Below are 23,379 nucleotides of genomic sequence, written 5' to 3'. Positions count from 1 at the left end.
GAAGTGAAATTTAGGAAAGACTACAATAGGCTGGTTAACATTGTTTATTCTGTGGGGTTTTTTTGAGGAAATGTGGGACATCTAGAAATAAATGCTGTAGAAACATTTAAACTTTTATTCATTAAACCTGTTTCACCTTGTTTGGTTAAAAAAAAAACAACAAAACAAAACCAAAAAAAACCAACCAACTCCCTCTACATTTTGTCCACTTTTGGTCCAGTCAGAGAATTTTACTGACAGGGAAGACAACTTTGCTGCCTTTTGCAGTATTGTGAAGCAGTATTTTTCAGAGGAATCACCCTTGTTTCCAAACACAAGCAACTATTTTACCTCTCCTGTTTGTGCTAAGAATGGTGGCAACCAACTTCAGACAGACTTTTCCTTTTTCTAAGTCACCTACTCCTTCCTTAGTTCCTTTTGCTCAGGATGGGAAAAGTAGACTGTGGACCAGCAGTAAACTAGGTATTTATCAGACTAGTAGGAACACTGTTTGCTTAAATGGAAATGTGTATAACTAATGAATTAGCTATTTTTTACAGAATATTTCTGTCAAGCATTACATTGTTTGGAGATACAGTGTTATCCAACACCTTTCTGATATGTTTCTCAAAATGACTGCAAACTCCTGATTTTTTCCTGCCCACATTTATGTGGAAGCAAGAGCTCACTGGGATCACAGATGTGGTCTCCATCACATTCCAGAGTACATTGGGAGCTGCTGAATTAAACAGGACTTTCCAGGTGGTTGTCACTGGCCAAGGCTTATCTAATTCAAAAGCGACTGGGACAAATTAATGACTATTTGAATATAATTTGAATAATGCTAAAATAGTTTGCTTGCTTGTTTGTTTTATGGCAGAATACATTTTTAAATAAATCTTAAAACCACTGGAAATGCTAGGAGTCTTTTGGTTTTTTGTACCAGAGTCTCCTGTGGGAAGATTGTCACTGTGGCACACCTAAGATCCAGACATTCTGTGAAGAATAAGCCATGATGTGGACATCACCTTTTCCTGATCTGTAGGAGATATCCAGATGTGAGGAGCAGTGTTACCTCTCATGTACCTGGTAGCCCCACCTCCAGTGAGTAGGGAAAGATGGGAGGCAGCCCTCTGTTGTTTGATGTGACATACATGAGAGGTATCTTTTCTAACACCTGGGGAATGCTGTGCAATTTCACAGGCTCTAATGTAAACATGGGAAATGTGGCTGTGTGCTGGCATTTGTGAATGGTGACAGAAAATACCATTGGTGTGGGACAGGAGGAGTTACCTGGTCAGGATTGAGCTCTCCATCAGCCTCCACTGTGGTCTGGGTCTCAGCATACTTCAGGAGGGGCCTGAATCCTCTGAACCTATGCTGAGAGATTTTTCAGGAGAGGATAGAGGCATAAACAGTTCTGTGTCTTTTTGTGGCTTTCCATGTCACTCCTTCCTTTAGATACCTCTCTGTAAAACAGAACTAGTAATTTATTCTGCCAACATCTACTCAGGATAAGTCCTTGTTCTGCCAAATTGTTGGCTCTTTCTACCAAAACTCTGACTTGTGTCAGTAATTCTTTGCTTTACTTTGCTTAAAGGTACATTTCAGGGAAAAAAATAAAAATGTTCTCCCATACCTGAGAGTTTGCATATTGACTTGGCACAGGTGCTAAAAATATTTTTCCATTTAGTTTTCTATTTTCTTGCTTTTCATTGCTCTTGTTATGACTTACAGTTTTAGGAAAACTGGTTAGTTCTTTCTGACTCTGACAGTCTGACATAAATATATCTGGAGACAGTTATTCCCTATAAGAAAGAATCTTTGAAGTATTTGTCTCCTGTAAATGGGCTTCATTTAACGGCCAGGAGAGTTTGAAAAGGGGTTTTCTCATTTTTGTAATCAGTGGAGTATTATTTGATTGTTAGATTTTAGTAACATTTAGGTGCAAGCCAGCAAAGCTGGTGAGAAAGTGCAGTAGAAGAGCCAAGTGGAGGCAGAGTGTGATGGATCTTTGTGCTGTAGCTGTGGTTAATACCACAAGCAGAGCTTTACCCTTGTAGTGTCACCCAGGCAGAAGGCAGCAGCAAGGCTGAGAATCTGTGAGAACCTAATGCTGTCCTTGTTCCTAGTCATCTGAACAAGGTTTCACCCCTGAAACCACATTATTACCAGACACTGCTGCTGATACACATTTGACTAAACATAAAGGACAGAACCAGAAGCTCCCTGTTCTTTATTCTTTCTTGGTATCTTTGGAAACTCTGAGCCTGATCCAGACAAAGGAAAAACCTTCAGTTTTTACAGCTAATTCTGATCTTTGGCCAAAGCAGCTAATATGTTTTATGAGAAAGCTTAAGGTTCCAAGGCATGTCAGGCTATTTACTGCAGGCATATTTTAAGTGTTGTTAACAGCTTCCATGTTGAATCAGAAAAAGGTTATAGACATGTTTGTTTAATCCCCTTTTCCAAATGTAAAAATTTAATAAAATATTATTTTGGAAGATTTACTCATCTAAGGAATAACAATGTGTAACCAGGAAATCCTGTCTTTCCTCTGTGGCCTTCCTGCTTGCTCCTTCTGCCATGTCAGTAAGCAAGCGTTCCTTACATCTCATTTTCTTCAGGTAACCTAAGTTCTTCTTTTTACTTTCTCTATCAGTGACCTAGAGCACTAGGATGGCTTCAACTGTGTTGCAGTTTAAAGCAAACTGTTTTTCAATCCCATTTGAAGCTCTGATTTTTCATTTTAGGGGAAATAAGGATGATACAAAAGCTTCGAAGAAGATTCCCAGCCAATGATAATTTTAAAGGTGCACATGAAAAATACTAAGGATTATTCTCTACGAAGAAAGCAAACAAACCAGAAGCAAAAAGCTGGGAATGTAAAACACTAGGACAAAAAGAAGGTTTATGCACTTAAGAGTTAAATAGGTACAACCTCTCTCTTGCATGCAATGCTAGTTAACGCTAAATGCTTCTTTCTCATATTTCCTCAGAAAGAGGACATTTCCTATTAATAGTACAAGAGAAACATGGTGCTGCAAGCGTAGTATTATCAAATTCTTTTAATAGCAGTCTTCTGCACTTTCCTTTTAGATATTTTATGAGGTTATGTTGATAAGTATCTGAATGCACCTATGTTGCAATAGTACTGAAGGAGTTATTTTAAAGATATTTTGCATTCTGTGGAATACAAACCACTAAAACTAATCACTGTCATTAACATCACTAGACATGATGCCATCTCCAAGATGGAAATACACCTTTGATTTACAAAGTGCGTGTGATGAGAATTTATTCCAACAATGCATCAGTTGCCATTATCTGTGGTCGAAGTACTTTAAGTTTTCCATTGTGAGAAGTGTACCATGACTTCTAAATTGTGGAGGTTGTTCCTTATGTAGGAATTCTGATGGTTGTCTCTGCTGACATATAACAAACTTGTTTCTTATATAAAAGAAGTGGTATTTATTTTTCTGAATCTTACTTTAGTTATTGCAGCGGCTTCTGATTTTTGTGTAAAAGTATGTGCCTTCTTTGGAAAGAAAATTGTAAAAATGCAAATGGAAGGAAAGAGAAGAATATATGCATGAAATTTGTACTCCATTTAATTAGAAAGTCACTGTAAAATCTTTGCAAAACATGAAATCAGCTACTATGGAATTATATATATTAAAGAATTATGTATAAAACTCACCAGTTTACTAGGTGGTAAACACGTCTGTATACAGTAAGCACAGTCCTGTGTAACATGGCTTAAATATTGAAGGGAAACAATTTTCTTCTAATTTCCATTCCCCTATGAGCCCACAGTATGCATTCTCATCTCCTGTTTTTGAAGGCATGGTTAGAATCATGGGTCTTCTTTTAATTTATGTAAGGACTCTCAGATTTGTCAGTTTAGCAGTCAAGGCACTGCTATTCCTTCAGATTCCAGGGAAATATAAGCTATAGATAATGAAGGGCTTTAGATAACAAACTAGACATCAGGTCTAGCCTGATTTCCTACTTTTAATTTATTTGCTGTCAGACTCTAAGTAGCTTTCAAAGACCTTTTCAGAACTATCACACTCTGGCTTCTTTTCCTGTTCTGTAGGAGTATCTAATTCCTTGTTTCCTGTTGCGTCCTAGCGTATCATCCCAGACAGACAGGTAACACGATGGACTCTTGAGTCAGCTCTACTCAGCCCATTCTATTGCAGAAAAAAAAAGTACCTTTGTGTGTGTAAATGTAAGAGAAGAATATATAAATTTGCATCTGCATGAAATTTGTATTTCATTTAACTATAAGAAACAGAAACAAAAAGGTGAGAAAAGAAGCTTTAACCCATGTTTTTAAAAAGATGATTTTAGTATAGTTCGTAAAGGTTAGTATGACTATGCTAGAGAAATTGTGTGACTCAGCTAGAGAAATTTCAAGGAACTTAAATCTTTTGTGTAAGCTATTTTTGGATGCACATAAAGTAGCAGCTACAACCATATAATTCATATTTATGCCTCTCTTTCATAGATATGTACTTTGCTTTATATATATGTGTGTGTATATATATATATATATATGTTCTTCAACATTAAACTAAAATACATTGTATCATTCTTCATAAGATACTTGATTCTTGTTTAAAAACTCAGGAGTGTATTATAATTGAGCTGAAAATGATATTAGGTCTTTTCTGCTAAAGTGAAAAACAGAGGGGTTTAGAACCAGATCTAGAACATCAATTTTAGATATACTTATCTGGTGATAAAGTGTCCTGAAAGCTGAGCCTTAGCAAGGCACATCTGACTTGGCTGAGTATATGGTCAAAAGGAAGAGTAAAATTTAAAAAGAACCCTAAGTAAAGAGTAAATAATTGAAGTGTAAGATAATTATTGAGTAATTTCTTTATGTGGAACAGATGATTTGCCTGTAATTCAAAAAATTTATTTGCAGGACCATAAATGCATAATTAAAAAGGCATAGAATTAAAAAACAGTAACAGTGAAAAGATAACCTTCAGTAAAGACCTTTAAAGATTTGTGGGTCTTTTGACTAAACAGTTGAGAAATGGAGGAATAAAACAACAATTTCTGTCCTTACATCGTCTTTTTGTCTCTCGTGAGTGAAAAACAGAGACAATACATGTACATATATCTTATGCCACTTGCACTCTTTTTGTGCTTCCTAGATTACAAATGCAGATATTGAAACATCAAATGTGTTGTGTAGGAAAATTTTATGAAGAATTCCTGTTAATCATAGCCCATGGCTTGGTGGGGTGGCAAGCAATGCTTCAAGTGAAGAACTGCTACAATGGTGCAGTGTAAAAAATACCATCCAAGATTTCCGAGTTTTGTCTCCATTGGATAGGAGGTCTGCCCTGCTACCTGGGGAATTCAGTTGACCCAAAATAGATATCTACATCATAAAAACCTGTAGCTACAAGCTACCTAGGCTCCCTTTAATGACAGTGGAACAGAGAAAGCACTCCTAGGTATGATTCATCTAACCAGACAGCAGTAAGAAGTCAGGTGAATGGTGACTTAAATGGCACCAAAAATACATATTGGAAATTTTAATGTTTCATTTGTTAACCACATTTTGGAGAAACAAGCAATGGAGAAAGCAGTAGAGCAACTGTTAAAATGCCACTTCCACCAACACAATGCTTTTGATCAATGAACACCTGGGCAGCATGGAGTTTATGAAAATGTTGAGCAACGCCTTGTGACTCTTTAAATCATTGCTGCCTCAGGCAGTGCTGCCATCTGAGATTAGTTAATGAATTGGATGGCTACCTGATCATGTATTTGGCTTCAGCAACCTTTCTGTGCAATGGTAAAAGGCAATTAGGTCTGTATTAATTATTTTTTAAATTAAACTGTCATTCTTTATTAGCAGTCTGTAGCATCGTGAAGAATCTGAAGTATTGAACAGAGACATTGTATTGACTGAAGAAAGAAACCAGAAAAATCCATAATAGTAATCAGTGTAGAATTTTGATCTGTTAATAATTGGGGTCTTTGGATTGATTCAGGTCTTTCTTCCTCATGAAATTATATGAAGTATTGAAAATCATCAGACAATACAGAAAGTTATAACATTTCTCTGGGTGTAAAATAAAGAGATGAAAATCTATTTCTAGTTAATATGAAAAAGTGTATAAGCATGACACCTGCTTTTCTCAGGACTTGTAACGATGAAAAACAGGGACAGTACATTTATACACACTTTATGCAACTTTCACTATTTTTTGTGTTTTTCAGGGTACAAATAGGGTCAAAGACAAAAGTAGGGACAGAGAAACAGGGAATTTCCTGGTTTCCAGCACCAAGTCTATCCCTCCACAGTTTTCCCATTACTTGTGGGAACTGCAGAATAAACATCTTTCCAGACAGAGGCTAAGAAGATAGAAGTTACTAATGAAAAAGACTTCAAATATTGCAGGATTTGGAAATATTTTTTACTCTTAGTATATAAAACTAGTCTCAAATTAGCTTGAGTGTTATTAGAGTGTCTATTTATGAAAGCCATCCTTCTAAAATAATTTCCTTTATTTCTCCCACTCTAGGCAATTTTGCAGTAGATTCTCTAATTTCAGAATTAGTGTTGGATGCAATATGAGAATAAGGAGACACTGGGAACTCCTAAGATCTAGTAAGCAAAATGCTTATAGCTTATGTTTCAACACTATGTAAAATTAATAGGAATCCTCCCCACAGCAAATAGCATATTCAAACACTTATGTGTGCTGCTCTGTGATTGTTGTGCAAATGCTTCTGTTTGTGCTGGCTGGAATGGAACGTGCAGCTGATGGAAAAGAATTGTCCTTATCTGGTATTCCAAGACCTTTGACGGGATTTCCTGCAAGCACCAGTGTCTTGATGGCATGGAAAGGAAACTTTGCACACAAAGGTGTTTGGACTGACCCCTGTGTTATGCTGTCCTTCCTTTGGTCTTTGACTGTGCTAGACATTTACTTTCTCAGATTGGTTTCACTCTTAAAAATTGGGATCCAAAGAAATTCATTAGATAACTTAAAATAATGTGTTTTGTAGGCTGACATTTACAGAGCGTGATCAGGCCTTCAGAAAGACTGAGGCTGTTCTGGGAATGTTTTAAAATTAAAGGGGATAATGCCAATTCAGGTGATTAAACAGAACAAGCTATCAGAATTTCTGGGTATGTCCAGTTGTTTCTGTGATATGCTGCAAGCTGTATCTCAGTGTTGTTACATGCTTAAGTATAGCAGCGAAGAATTTGAGCGTATATGAGAAACTGCAGTGATGACTTATGGGCCATATAACGAATTTGATTGGCTGGAAACATTTATCTCTCAAGTAAAAGAGGAACTAAAAAATGTAGGAGAACGTATGTAATATATCTCCATCTCCGTACAATGGCTATTTTCTGTAGAGCCATATATTTCAGATGGTTATCCCAATTTGTCTATGATAGCACATACACCCAGAAAGAACTGCAGATATTTCGGGTCTGATCCTGGAAGGCTGCTGCATAATGATCATAGAATCATAGGGTTGGAAGAGACCCACAAGAATCATCAAAGTCCAGCTCCTGACCTTGCACAGGACAGTCCCAAGAATCATGATGCTCATGGTGTATTGTACATTTGTATCATATATATGACATTCTCTGCTTTTTGCAAATGCTTTAAAAATGCTCTTCCTCCTGAAGGAGCTTTGATGCAGGACAGGCACTAAGTTGCACTGAACCATCCAGCCAGTGGGCTTAATGGGACAAGGTGCTACTGTGAGCCTCTCCCTCTTTTCCATGCTCTGGGCATTAAAGAGTCACATGGTGCCATGTCCCAGCAAAACCACCTGAGTACTCGGTTGCTCAGGGACAGTCACAGAGTGGCACTGAAATATCCAAGTGATTACAGAAATTGATGAGAAATCAAAGTTGCATATGGTTGCTCTAAGGTTTATTTAAGATTTTTGTTAGATTACAAGGTGACAGCATAATTCAAATGTTTCTTTCTCAAAATGCTTATAATTTGATTGTGAATAATGTTCTTCATAAGACATCCAGAACTACAAGTTCCTCTATAAGAAAAAAATTCTCTGAAGAGATGTGCTGTACCAATGGGCATAAAACAAGAGCAAGACACTGTATTTTCTCTGACATCACAGATTATCTCACTGTTGATGCAGCAACACAGGTCTCTTCATCACTTTCACAGAGAATGAGGAATACTCCCAAAGGAGAAAAAAAATGAAGATAAAGTGCCTTCCAGTCTCATTTGCAGCTTCAGTAGTAACAGAATTTCTCCTGTTAAAATGATTTTGTGTAGAGGAATTACAAATAAAATGAAAGCCTCAAAGAAGGAGAAGGCATGTTTCTCAGGAGTTGTTGATAACTGAGATACTTCTTTCAAAATATGAAAGATAATTTTATATTAGAAAAACAGGAACAGCATCCAATTGTATCTTCTGAGTTTTAATAGGAAGGTCTTGGTTTAGAGTTTTAGAATTATATTAAGGACCCATCACACTTCTGTTCTGTACAAAAAAGAGAAACGAAAAACCCCCGAAACAACAACAACAACAAAAAACCTCCAACCAACCCCAAAACACAAAATTATTTTCCATGTGTTTTCATAGAGAAGAACGAGTTACTGATTTCTAGGTCTCATAAGAAGATCTAACAGATCACTGTGAGACTTAGAAAGTATAAGCTTTACAAATTCCTTCTTGAGAAAAGCAGATTAGCCTGAAAAAAAAAGGAACCTTGGCTGAGGTTGCAGCAATACAGAGTAAGTTTTTGCAGTATGGCTGTGCAGCATAGGTGAAATATAGCTTGCAAAATAGAACATTATTTCCTTTACATTATTCTTAATCTATTCATGTCCTGTCTATATAGTTGGTAAACTTACAACTGCAGATGTAGGTAGTAAGATTCATGTACTTTAGTTTCAAGAAACTGAAAATAAGATAAAGGTCCTGAAAAGAGAGTCCTTACAATGTGCTCTTTGGCTGCAGATATTTCATCCTGAAACCTCAGATTTTAAAGGATGGATAGTCCACCAAATATTAATGCCACTAACAGGTGTTTCATTTTACAGATAATTTAAAAATATATATTTTTCACCTCACGAGCCCTGTTCTTAAGCTCTGCAACACCAGTAATGACATTATGTATGAAGATATTCAGGCCCACAATACATTCACAAATATAATGTCACGCCAGTTTGCATTGTCTCCTGTAATCATACTTAAGAATGATCATAGATCTAGAGCCAAATTGCAACATTTGTGTGGAATAAGGGAATCCCAATACCCAACATATTTGCTTGCAATTGAGAAAAAGACCATTATTCGCAATTTAGAGCAATTTAGACTTTGTTCCTGTCTCATTAGTAGGAAGAAAATAATTTTTCAATTACTCATCACCTAGAGAGTTTTTAAAAATATAAATCAATAAACCTTGCTTTTCAAAGAGGCAAACTCAAGATAGCTTTCTCATTCTCTCAGCTAAAATTTTCCCTGTAATATCAACAGGTGCATGAAAGAATTTACTGAATGCATGCATAACATTGGTGTTAAAAAAATAGGTTTTTCATTGGAGTGTGCATTCTTATAAGCATTTATAGCTGGAAGGGAGCTTGTAAGTATGGGTTTACTTAAGTACAATTGAAATATGATGGCAAATATGGGCAATAGATGACTACAAAGCCTAGTTTCTAAAAATCCACTATAATATCTTACAGTGGATTTTTAGAAACTAGGCTTTGTAGATTCACTACTACTGCATTTTATTTGTTTATTTTTTAAGTTAAGCAAATTATGAACATTTTATGCTAGCATCTCCTGAAAATTTACACGAGGACTGATTTTTATCAATTAAGTACCAGCATGTACTTTTGTGCAACTAATCCCTGAATTTCTGCTCTTGAGGAGGTTTTTTGTTCTTTATTATCTCTAGGTTGTAGTTTCATTTGAAGACAGTTGAAGGACTTCTCTCCAAAAATTAGAAGAGATATTAGTCAAGACCCAGCCCATAATTATACAAGAATACATGAGGTATTCCTCTTGTCTGTATTCCTTTTCCCATGATTTACAACAGAATTATGTTCCACACTGACAAACAGGCTACCTCATTAAAGTTTCAGTCTGAAAGAAGTACAGTCCATGCAAAGTTGTCGCTTGGTCACTTAACGTAATGCCTACGTAATTTTAATTTTAATGATTTTTCAAAAGTTACTCAGAAAATTACCAAACAAAGATTTCTTGCACAGATTCTCACAATACTCTTGAATGAACGATTTTCTAAATAATTTTACTAAGATCACTGGAATTAAAACTGTGTGGACGAGTTTACAGGTCCAGATTCAGCTGCTGAATTCAGGGACCTAACCTGGTAACAGCACCTTGAACCCACTTTCTCGCCTCAGCATGGTGCTTCAAAGCTGCATTGGAGCCTCTAGAGCCAGAGAAGGGAGCCAGATGCCTGTGGGCTTCATTGGTGCTCAATACTCAGCTGCCTACAGCAGATGCTCACCACAGAGCCTGTGTTTATAAACTCTGACTATTCTGTTGTTGGAACCTTTTACAAAATGTATAGAGACAACTAATCACCACATAAGTAATTTCCAGGATGGAATTCTTTCCTGTCTACTTTCTCTGATTATGGGGCTTCATCATCTTTCCTTTCGGAGTAGGGACATGATGCTTTGCTGCAGGTGTACATACACTCTTTCTAAACTACAGCCTTTGATAAATGATCCAGTATCAGCCTCTAGCCCTGGATCAAGACCCAGGCAACTGTATCCCATAGAACAGCGTTTAGGAAAGTGTGCTGTGACTAACGAGGAGTGTGGTAAGTGCCACAGCACCACACCCACTTTATCAGCGTGCCTTGCAGCTCACTCCTCTTCAGAACACAGGCTCCCTGCACAGCTCACCAGGCAGAGCCCATCATCCCACAGCAACCCTTCTTCATGTTGGCTTTATGTTAATTGCAGTGTTATTTTGACCCTAAAAGGGAAATGTGTTAAATGCTTTGTGGTTTAGTTTCTTTTGGTAGTTTTTTATTTGGGTTTTTTTGTCTGTTTGTTTGGTTTTGTTTTGATTTCTGCTTCGACAGAAGTGTGTTTTTCCTGTGCTTTAAGATTTTGCTCAGAAATTGAGAATTCAGAGTATGAAATGGAGTCAAACATCCCTGCCTGGTCTTACTGACTTTTATTGAGACCTCAGATAAAAGCAGCATGCCATCATGAAATGAGAGATTGGGTTGTGACTAAAAATCAGTGATTTCAGGCTATGTCATTGAAACTTCAGTCTGAAGACAATACTGTGGCAGTAAATCTGCAGTATATGAGAAAACTGTGGTTTAAACATGTTTCAAAATGGCTCTTTGTAGTCTCTTTGCTAACTCATGCTTTCTTTTTCCCAAGACCCCCCACGACAAGTGTTGTCCCATGCAGGAATGTCCTGGGAAGATGTCCTAAGGTATTCTCATTGGACCTTGTTAACCCCTTCCTGTGATTGGGTGTTCCTGTAAGCCACTCAAGACTTCTAATTGGTTACTCTGTGAGTCCTTCTAACCCTATAAATGTAACCCCCCCCAACAATAAACCCTCTCTTGCCTCCTCTCCGCACCGGTGTGCTGTCTCTGTGCCTGCCATGAGACCATGTGGGTGGAAGGAGGGGAGAGCACCTCTGCCCTCCAGGCTCAGGACCTGAAGAAACCCCTAGTGCTGGAGTTCCCTTTCCCTATCCACCTCAAGCCGTAGGAAATGGTTCCTCAGATGGAAATGGAACTAGAACTGGGCCGCCCCATACCATGGGGGGAAAAGGATCCAGACAATACAGTCCATGCCAAGTTGTTGCTTAGTCACTTAATATAATACCTATTTAATTTTAAATTTCAGTGATTTTTCAAAGGTTACTCGGAAAATTACCAAATATAAAGACATAAAAGACAATTATGAAGAATTAAATTGCATGTAGACCACTGTCAAATATCATACAAGAAGTAAATTGTCTGTCAAAGAATAAACATGAATCAAACTTATTTTTTACTGAAAATATTCAATTTGATGGCACTTGCAGTCTTCAGAATATTTTTGTTTCAATCCTTTTCTTTCTGACCAAAGGCTTTATCCATGCTCTCAGGGAACTTGATGCATGATTCGAAGCATAGTATTGATTTTCTAGGAACGAAACTGGTGAGACAAACACGGAGTTAGGTTTGGTTTTTTTAGAAAAATGTACTCTATAAATAAAGAAATCGTAAATTCATTATATTTGCTCAGTAATTCTAATGTCTGGCAATAACACATTTGGTGTTTCCCCCATGTTATAAGTGGGGGAAATGAATGACAGGCCAAGCCATTTTGCAAAGGCCCAGCCAGCAGTGGAGGCAGTGACTGGAAGCAGACAGTTCTAGCCCAGGCATTACTCCCAGTGTACCATATCATGAAAACTCTTGAAATTTCTAAACTCAACTGTAGCTTAAGACATATATTAGAGACAGAAGGGGCCAGAGGAATGCTATTCACCTACACTATTAAAAAATTAAAACCACTGTTTCTTCAAAGTTGGGTACCTATAACTGGATTGACTGCAGGAATATTAACTAAAGGATTGCTTTTACTAAACGTTTCTGCTGATTTTACGGGCATATGGCAAAGGAAAGAAGGCAATACTAGAAGACAAGTCACATGCTTACGTTTTCAAACCCAATAAGCGTAAAGTTGGAGGCATGATTAGATAAAACTTTTCCTTTTTAATTGCATTCAAGATCTTGCTGGCTACATACTCTGGATCGTAAACAGGAAGTAAAAGAGGTTTTCTGTAAAACAAGAAAAAATTGTTATGGAATTATAAAACTTTGCTTTTGAGATGTATTCTAACACATATGTAATTAACTAACTAACTTTCCCCTCAAATAGCCTTGAAAAGGAATCTCCAAATCTCTTTGTTCCTGCTATCATCAGAATAAATTGAAAACACTTTGATGATGTTTTGAATCTTAATGGCTTTAGAGCAAGCAGAGCATAATGAAGTTAATGCCCACAATGATTGCAGCGTTTGAAAACTTCCAAGCTTAGCCATACTATATTCTCTTCTGTGCATAAAGTTCTGCCTTCTGCACACCTCCTCTTTCTCTACTGTGGATGCTGAGGTGACAGCTAAGTGGATCAGAACCAGGTCTGTCTCCAGCCAGGAGAAAGGCTGTGCTCTGCATAACATGTGCTCCTGCAGGATGATGAGTGGTGGAAGCAGGAGCAGAGCACTGAAAAACCAACATCACTGCTACCGTGCTACTACAACAGTTAATTCAGTACTTGCAGCATCTCCAATTACTGCACCCATAGTCTCCCACCAGATACTATCACTACAGCTATTCCCTCTCAGTGCAGTACCTGCTAATACAGATCATGGGGCACAGTTAATAATGACAGGTCATGGGTATCCTGACAGCCATAACTGTAATCACACTGCCAAAATTACTTGCGGCAGAGAACATCAGCAGTGTCCATTCTACTGACTAATAAGGCTCCCTTTAACCCTTAAATACTGCTGTGCATCCCAAACCATTCCTTGACTGTGAGGTTATTACAGTCCCTGTTGCACGTCAGTTATTAACTGTATGCAAGACTTGCATTTCTTTAGATCAAAAGACATAGTTTTATGTGTCAATAGGGCAAAAACACTGAATTGAAAATCAAATCAACCAGCTAGAGACTGAATATGGTATGTCTTGTGAGTAGTGATTATTTTTTACATACGAAATAGGACACAATCTGTTTTACTTACGCGCTTTGGAAACCTTTACTTAATTTAGTGTTAACAAAATAAGGGCAAATGATTGTGGTTTTAATGCCATGTTTTCCTGCATGATACAGTTCTGAACTAATGCCTTCCATCATTCCAATGATTGCATACTTGCTTGCAGCATAATCTGAAAAATGAATAAAGAAGAAATATTCAAAATCTCCAAAGCGCCACAGTAAATGCTATATACAAAATTTAACTCTTTGTAATAATATTTAATCCATTATATTATTTAGTTCTATAATTAGTAGCCTTCTAGTTAGTATTTTAAGCATATTGGTGATGCTAACTGAAGGTTAATGACTCTTCCTGTGGTTGATGCACAATTGTCTAAGGATAAGATTAATCCTTTCCAGAGCAGTTTTTTTCAGTGCACTATAGAGTGATATAGGAAGATGAACTTATTCAACCTTTTATGTGCATTTCCAGATACTCATATACAAATAGACATTCTTTCAGTTAGAATGTCTTCACCCTTCAATATCACAGGTTACATTTCAGAAAGAACTGTTTCTAGTGGTAAAATATAAATACCCTACTTATAAATGCTGCTTTAGCCTATTACTTCTGATTTACCCTGCAACTTTTTGTTTTGTTTTCCCAGGAAGATGGAATCTAGTCAGAATTTTATTTTTGATGAATGTACGAAACTCCATCCTTGGCGATAATCAAAACTTGCCCTCACACAACCCTTTGAAACCTGATCTAAGTTGGGCCTGTTTTTATTTGGATATGTGGACCAAATGACCTTCGGAGATTGCTTCCAACCAAATTATTCTACAATTTTAAAACTGAAAGAAACTAATGTAGTGATTTACATGTGGTTTCCTAAGGTTTTTTCAAATCTTTGTGTAAATAGTTGTTAGATACAGTGAAATCCAATTTTGCTAAAAGAGTGACTTCAAAGACTGGCATTACAGATAGTTTGCTATTCTTCAGAAATTCACCCCCAGTAAATGATGGAACCACACAGCCTAAAAAGAAATAGCTAAGGTGTAAAAGGTTAAAACACAGATACTCAGATCCACTCCTTTAAGTCTTACAGTTATATGATGAAAGCTGAATGTAAACTATATTGTCAATACCAAATACGACCCAATGATAACAGGTGCCAAATGAACACTACAGTAACACCATCAATCAGAAGAAGAAACAAGAGACACTTATTACACCGAAGTTCAGATTCTTAAAGAGTGTCCTCAGCGATACAAATCAACATGTAAGACAGGCTTGAGGAAAGACTGGGCAGCAGACCCAGACTGATGGAATAGGCAGGACTAGAGCAGACTGCTCTCCTGAGGGAAACAGCTTTAAATATTGAGCTTTTAAATAGCTTAAAACTTTATTCAAATTAATTTTATTGAAAATTCTGCCAAAATGCCTTCTGGACCTGAAAATCATTTTCTAGCTAAATATATAGTTCCAGATATAATCCATGTCTCAGGACTCCAAAGAAAACCTGGCGTGAGAAAGAGTTAGACTACCTGTGTGCAGAGCTTCTTCCCACTGCACGCATACAAGCTGTATTGTCCTTATTCTGCTGAGATAAGACAGCTTGTAATCAGACAGTAAAACCTGCAGCAAGCTCCCGGTGCCACTTGGGTAACGTGACACTGTCACACATCACCTTTGGCATCCACAGGTTCTCATCAGTATAGGTTGCTTAAGCCAGGCATTTATTAGGTCTCAGAGAAAAGTCATTTTTTTGTAGATCTAATTTGTAATGGCAGTTGACAATACTAACCTGTCGCTCTGTAGAGTCCCAGCAATCCGCTTGCACTGGCTGTGCTAACCAGGTGCCCACGGTTACAGGCCACCATGGCTGGAAGAAAAGCCTTGCAAGTCTAAGAGAATAAACATATAATTAAAAAAACCCCTTTATAAATAGACACGTCAAAAAAGTTGCATTTCAAAATTAGGCTTTCTGAGGCTTCATTATACAAGAAGCCCAACTGACCTTTTATCTCTGTAACAATTTTTAAATGATAGACAACATTTCCTTGAGTGACTGCCCTCTATTTGATGATCTAACAGCATTAAAACTGTCTTATTAAAAGCAGCAAAGTTTCTATTTTCTCTGCCTCCTGGTTCCTCACGATTTGAGTCTATTTGAGATTATTGCCAAAGGTTTGGTACACAAGAGGGAGCTAGAAGTCAACACATCAAGGGAAGTTCAGCTGCCTGTAGGTCCTTTTTCTTTACAAACTGAACTTCCAGACAGCTCCAGCATCCCAGACACCACTGTGGGTGACACTAACTAAGGAGAACGCTAGTGTTTTATGAAGGGTTAGATAAAAAAAAGAGACAAACAATAACAATTTTTTTTCAATAGCTGAGATGTCCTATTTGACTCCAAATGTGAGTACCTAGTATATCACTATCCTCCTGCCCGGTGTTTCTTCAGACCTGTCAGGGGGAACATCTCTCTCAGTCTATTTGCCTCAAGTATTTGGAAGAATGATGCAGTGTGGCTGAGGAATGCTTAGAGAACTCCTACCTGCAAGGATTTTCCACGGAGAATCGCCTTTTAACAAGGGAGTTGCAATGCTGTATTGTTCCCTGATGCAAGCTGTTCACTCAGGCATATAAACAAAAAATGCAAGAGGGGGCAAGAGTAACACTCCCTCACAACAAAAGCTCCTAAAGGTCAAATGAGAGCCCAAATAACAAATTCCTTCAGAGGTAATAAAATAAAGATAATACTTACTATCCACACTACTTTTCTATGTACTTTAGTCAGGTGGTGATTAGGAATGAAAGCACAGCCTGAAGACTGACACCAACATGTGCAGCAAAAAATGATTGGAATAGAATGATTTAGGTTGGAAAAGAACTGAGTCCAACTGTAAACCTAACACTGCAAATCCACCACTAAGTCATGGTTGTGTCTCCCTGAATGCTACAAGTCCCTTAGACAAAGACTTCTAATGCCAGCAAACAGGGAAGACACATGCCATCATGTCAGCACTAACTTCAACCACAGCTGTTACAGGTAGAGCACATTTCATGGTACAGTTGCACAAACTTTTGATTTACCAGAGTACTCAGGGAGGTTTGTGTTAATACTACTGAAACATAATGGGGAGACTGTCAATTTGGTGTGTTTCCAATTACAGGATGATTATGAAAACATATTCTCCCCCAGTTGAGGCCCTTCACATCCCTATTCCAAATTGGGGTTTTGAGGTAGACGCCACCATGGTGATTTTCACACCAAAACACTTGACTCTACCTTTTGGTCACACAGAAAAAAAAATAACAAACCACAAAACTTTACCCAGACTTGAGAGAAGAAGTTGGTTTTGAAGGTCTTTTCAAAATCTGCATCTGAAAGGTCACAGAACTTCTTCCCAATCAGTATGCCAGCATTATTGATTAGAATAGTAACATCCCCAACTTCTTTTTTAACCTGAAAAAAAACGCATAAAGTTTTAGAAGGTATCCTTGCCTCTTGTGCTTCATTTATGAAAATGTTTAGTGATATTTGCAGTAATTGATATATCTACTGAAAACAGAAGTACTTTAGAACTGTTATATTGCTTCAGATCAAAGGTCCATCTGAGCCTCCTAGCCCTTGTCTCATGGTGAAAAGCAATAAAAAAAGGACGAGGGCTCTAAGGTCTCCAGTGTACTTAACTTTTGACATGCTGCAACTTCAGAGCTTCCCGAGAGATATAAGGTATCAGAATCTTTGAGTTTAATATATCCCAGTGATTCTCCACCCCATCTCGCTCCCTGAATTTGTCTAATAGCTCCCTGAACTCCAGAATACTTTTGGCTTCCACAGGAATATAAGGCAATAAGTTACAAAGCTTTAGTGTGCACCGTGGGTGTGCTTTAGCTGCAATTGGGACATTTCTTGTCCCATATTAATCGTGTTGTGAGAGACTGCATTCCTCAGACAAGCCTGTTTAACCTCTTTTCTATATAATTTCTCCTGAATTGTAAAGAATTCAGCACAGATTCCTGGGGATACCAATCCTCTGAGTAAAAAGGATATACCATGAAATAGATAGATAACCTCACTTGGAAAGAGGGTCAAAATCACTGTTAGCTCAATTTATTATAAAAAGATTTTGGTTTATTATAAAAAGATCTTGTCCCAAGATTTGGATTTATATCAAAGCAGGTGGCCAAGATTTATTCATAGTATTAAGAATCAGTCTCACTGCAGAGATTCCTGTGCTAGAGGTGAGTGGTTATCCAGTGTCTCAAAAATTATAGTACGAATACAAAAACATAAAAATCCCATACATGCTGCTGTCTGGCAATTTGGAAACAGGTACTTCAATCTGATACCCCAACATCTGACCTTCCTTTGGCTCTCTCAGGGAACCTTAGCATTCAGTGAAGACTTGCTTGATACTCCTTCAACTGTGTCAGGTTTAATGCTTGTCATAGAAAACCAGATATTAGCACCATTCCACCTGCACAAACGAATGCAAATCTAGACACTACTGAGTATGGCAGGAATACTCAATTCTTCCTTCGTGGGATGTATCTGTGCTTTCTTCCCACTCATATCTTTTAACTGCTGTGTCAGTCCATATGATGATCCTCTTTTTCTTCACTTGACAACATAGCTTCACCAGTGTCAGTATTTTATTTAACCTGGCTTCATTTGACCTGTTTACTCACTGCGACAGAATACATGTGAAGCTTGGCTCCCATTTGCAAAAAGTCAGGCTGATTATTCTACATTACATATTTTGTCAGGTGTCTATTAATTCCTCTTTTTATTATGATTTCTACCAATTTTCTCTAAGACAAGATCATAGTTTGTGACCTCTCAAGTGCACTTTAGAACTGGAATGTTTGCTAGTCTTTGTTTCTGATAACCTGTTATAGCAAAACACCCCCCCACACATTTCCAGCCCATCAGATCCATATCTAATTTCCTTCAAAATTCCCGGGTGGACACTACCTGATCCTGAAAATTAGTTGCTGTTCACTTCACCAGTTTATTTTAAAAACCTCTTCTTTAGGGACTTTGGTTGTTTGATTTGCTTCCCAGAAAGAAAGCTTTCATTATCAGAAAATACCTAGGTTTTTCTGCAGTGAGTATATCAAATAAAAACAATTAATTTAACTTTTTTGGTATTGCTTTATCTTCTGGGTCCAAGCTCAAGACTTCTCATATTACCAATCAAAAAGTTTCAGGTATTTCCAAGAGTAGAAGAGGCCTCTAGATGAAAGACTCTTGAACTAAGAAAATTTCTGGCTTCATCATGACAGTTCAATATCTATGAAGATGTTGATATTGTTAACAATAATTTAACACCTTAACAGCAATTTCTGAATTTTAAACAGCTCTTCAAACTTCTATTGGTAGGTCAGTCTGTGCCCTGCAGCATAGTGTTTGCTGATATGGGCACAGCAAATTCTGCAGGCTGGAGCCCTGTGGCTCATTTGGTTAATGTGTTTGGAGATTGAAAATTACTGGAAGGCACAGAACAAACCTTTTGAGACTGTGTTAAACTAAGAGCAAACAAATAATTTAAAAATGTTCAGCATGGACATTGAAGTCCAACAAAGAAATTAACTGCATAAGCCCAAATTACACCTTTTGGTGAATGTCTTTGCAAGAAGCAAATAGCCTTTATGGGAACTGGGCTTTAATGCCAATTTAAAATGTTATCTTTTAAAGAGATTTGATCTTGGCAAATTCTAAGGTAAGTTTTTATTTTTACTTGCAAAAAATAAGATTTGAGAAGAACTGGGTTTTTTTATAGCATCATTTCAAATAAAGATCAAATGTCATATATGAAGTACTGACCACAAATTGCTCAGACAAAGTTTTCATCTTGCTTGGAAGTGATAACAGATATGAAGATTGCTGAAATTACTGTGATTGCTACTTCCAAAATTGCTGCAGTCATTATCAATGACACAGGTGTCAGGATCACATCATCTGTACTAAGTCATTGGCAAAGATAATCCTCCTTGAACACTGCATATTGTGTCAGCACAGGACAGACCACTCAACAACTTGCTCATCTGTGCTGACATGCTATTACAGTACAATAAATACACCACTGCCCAAGTAATACTATGGTACCACCTGTGGTTCTTAACATTTAGGACGAATGGCCCTAAGCAGAATTTTTTCTGTGCACAGTCAGCACAGTGTCTGTGTCCCTAATGGTGCTAACAAGGGTGGGTAAAATAACACCTTGTTGACTGCAAATGTGAGAATTGCAGTTTCAGATACTTACAGATCCTGAATCCAACTTACCTTTTACAGGTACTTTGCATTGGGAACATTTCTTGAGGGAAAAAAAATGTTTCAAACTTTCATAGCCATGCTCAGAAGGAATTAATTTGTTTTGGTTAAAATTAAAAGCAACAATCACAAAACAAAGAGCTTCCCCCCCAAATTTTCATAGAAAATTAATGTTACATTTCAAGGCTATTCTGAAACAATCTATCAACATTCACATGTCCTGAAATATTTTAGCTAATTTCTCTGATATATGCTTTCAGACACTGAACAGTGTATGTTCTTATATTACAGAAGAAGAATTTATCCTTGGATAAAATGGCAGAGTGGTTAACTGGATTATAAGTGAGGCTATACTGGGAAATATTTTCAGGCAGTTTAAGGACAAGTAAAAAGTAACAATGTGAATGTCCAATTTCTAGACTCTGACAATAATAAAAATAAAAAAGATAATAGTTTAAAGAATGTAGGTCAGCCCAGCAAAAGAGTTTAATTTAAAATGGAGCTCTTTTCTACCTTACTTCCCAGCTATATTGACCAAAAAATAAAGTGAAACTGAATCATCATTTTGACTGGACACCCTGATGACGTTTCTGAAAACATTATACCCTCAAAGAACTACAGTTTTCTATACAAATGGGCAAAGGAAAGAACTCTTCTCTTACAACATATACTGATTTTTTCCTTTTCTTTTTTTTTTAATTATTGCTTGATATCTTGAAGAAATTTCAAAGCCTAAACAAATATATGGAGATAACCTCTGCTGCATGTTTTACCATACTTGTAATATAAAAGAAGTTACTGTCTCACAATGAAGACTAAAAATGGATAAATCTCAACAGAACCTCTTAAATCCAGTTACTTTATTGAGAACATAGTTTAAGGTCTATCCAGAAGTGACTTGTTGAAAAGACAAAGTCATTGCCCTACATGATTTCTTATCTTTAGTGAATAGTAACAGTTTCTAAAAAGAAAAAAAAAAAAAGAAAAATAATTCGTAGCATATACTATTAAAAAGAAGCAAGAAAAATCAGAAGACGCCAAATCTTACCTTGTCTGCCTTTTCATAGACATCCTCTCTATTGCTGCAGTCACAATGATAGACAAACACCCGGTTAGCTCCTTTTTCTTGGGCTAATCTGCATGTTTCTTTGTTACCTTTGTCATCGATGTCCCAGAGAATCAAAGTCACTCCTAAAGGAGCAAATTTTAAGGCAATCTGCCTTCCAATCCCATTTGCGGAACCAGTAATAAGAACTATTTCACCAGCAAAAGATTTTTTGCATAGAGGAAATACACAGATGAGATTCTCAATAAGTAAATAAATGAAAAATTTCAGGTACTGCAGTAACTTCTGGATGCATCTGAAGTTGAGCATGATTTCTCAGGTACAAGCACCACTCTTCTGTAATTCAAATCCAGAAATAAAATACATTACGACACTGAGATATTGACTAAAAAAAGAGGTTGACCTTCAAACAGTCATTTCTTTTGCCTTGTTCTTTTGTGCAAATACAAAATACATTATTAAAGATTTGCTTTGTGAAATATACCGGATCCTTACTAGTAGAATTAAAGCAAATATCTTCTGCTAGATCCTATGGACCTTCTCTGTCATCCTGGAGTCCTCAGCTTCCGTCTCCTTTTTTGAAAAGATTTACTCACATTTTAAACAGGTATGTTGAGTCAATAGCTACAGAGCACTTTGTTTTCACAACAAGGTGATGTTAGCTGAACAAAAAAGTACTGAACACACTGGTGTGGTGTCAACCTTAAGAAGGAAGGTGTCCTCCTTAGCAGGAAACGTTACCTGTTTCGGGAGGCAGGCAATCGGAATGTTCCCACACTGTGTGTATTTTCCAGTGCCGTACGGCCAAAATCACACCACATATTCCCATTTGTGAGCTAATTGCCAGTCACAGGCAAAAGCCTAGCAATTAGGAACCTTGATTTTCACCCTACTTTAGACCGTACCACTTCCTTTACGGTGTTTGGGGCGGGAAGAGCGAGGCTCAGCAGAAGGAGCGCCCGTCACCGACCCGCCGGGCCCGTCCCGCCGCCGGGCTGTGTCCCAGGCGGAGGCTCCAATCTCCCCGCGGCTGCGGCCCCCTCGCCCCTTCCCCACTAGCCCCGGCCCTGCCCCAGCGGGGCTGAGAGCCCCTCGCTCCGCCCGCCCCACACTCCCCGCGGGCCCCCGCGCTCACCGCCGGCTCCTGCTGCCGCACTGCCCGCCCGCCGCGGCCCACGGATGGGTACTACCCTGCCCGGCCCCGGCCCGGCCCGCCCCGAAGGTTGGGCTCCGTGCGGGGGCGGGGGCGGCCCGGAGGTGCGGGTGCGGGGTGCGGGGTGCGGGTGCGGGGCTGGCCGGCTGGGGCTGGGGGAGGGGCAGGGGCAGGGGCAGGGGCAGGCGGCGCTTCCTGGCTGGCGGGTGCGGGATGCCGGATGCCGGCGGGGCGCCCGGCTCTGCGGCAGAGGGTACCAAGCCTTGTCGAGGGCATCTATCGGGCGGCAGCTGCCGCTACCAGGTCGACACATCCCGCTGCTGCTGCCACATTGGCGGCCCTCCCGCGCCTGGCCGACCCGGCCATCGGAAAGGCACTGCAGGTTCCATCCCGCTTGGAGAACCATCTGGCCAAGGGCTTGGATAGCAAGGGATCTCTCCTCCCCCTGCTGCTGCTTCGTAGCAGTTACAAAGTTAAAAACTTCTTACTTTACATCATAAATTACTGTTCACCGACTTTGCCGGGATGGGAGCAAAAAGGGACAAGCTGATCATAAACGTGTCTCCCTAAAACAGTGAAACCCCACGATAATCATTGTTTCTTGTGGGTCCTCAGTTTTCCATACATGCCTTATCCAACTTTAAAACCACAGTTCTGCACCACTGAAGCATCACTGTTTTTTCCCCAAGTTTGAATAGAAAACCACACTCCTACCTAGGTCCTTAAGAATGTGCTTTTCCTGTGGTGTTATCTGCTTGTCTCGATCACCTTGACATCTTCCACCCTGTTTACGTAAAAAGGCAATAAAGAGACCACTACTTTATTTGCAGTACTTTGAATTTTGCATAAGCGATACTGAAAGTCTTTTTTATCAGCAAGTCATAGAGGGAAATTATTTGAAAAAAGTCACAGCGTGCTCTGATCCACACAGATCAGATTAGACTTCATGGGGATTCACGGGGTATTTTTCAGTTAAGCTGAAATGAAATTATAGTTCACATAATTTGATGTAATTTACACCAGGAAATATGGTGGAAAATTCCAGGTTGTCAGTGTGAATAGTTGTATGGAAAGGATGTGCTTTCATACACAATTAACTGTTGAATATTCTATTTAGGTGCCAGAAAAAGGGGAAGCTGAAATACACTCACTGAGGCTGAAGGCAGATCTGTG

At 38.4% G+C, this 23,379-nt stretch overlaps 1 protein-coding gene across 1 annotated transcript; it reads right to left on the bottom strand.

Moving 5' to 3' along the window:
• Nucleotides 1-11,791: 11,791 nt before the first annotated feature.
• LOC103755442 (epidermal retinol dehydrogenase 2) lies at nucleotides 11,792-22,225 on the bottom strand. Its single transcript, XM_018076262.2, has 7 exons — nucleotides 22,189-22,225; nucleotides 21,036-21,389; nucleotides 17,042-17,173; nucleotides 15,509-15,608; nucleotides 13,747-13,891; nucleotides 12,656-12,778; nucleotides 11,792-12,149 (listed from the first exon to the last, which is right to left on the bottom strand). Exons 2-7 carry the CDS (start codon nucleotides 21,360-21,362, stop codon nucleotides 12,056-12,058), a joined length of 921 nt encoding a protein of 306 aa, XP_017931751.1. The 5' UTR covers nucleotides 21,363-21,389; nucleotides 22,189-22,225; the 3' UTR covers nucleotides 11,792-12,055.
• Nucleotides 22,226-23,379: the final 1,154 nt, after the last annotated feature.

The sequence above is a fragment of the Manacus vitellinus genome, unplaced genomic scaffold (assembly GCF_001715985.3).
Source record: "Manacus vitellinus isolate BGI_N305 unplaced genomic scaffold, ASM171598v3 scaffold_1_pilon, whole genome shotgun sequence".
Lineage (NCBI taxonomy): Eukaryota > Metazoa > Chordata > Aves > Passeriformes > Pipridae > Manacus > Manacus vitellinus.
The sequence above is the reverse complement of the archived record's forward strand: the minus strand, read 5'-3'. Positions and strand labels throughout refer to the sequence as shown.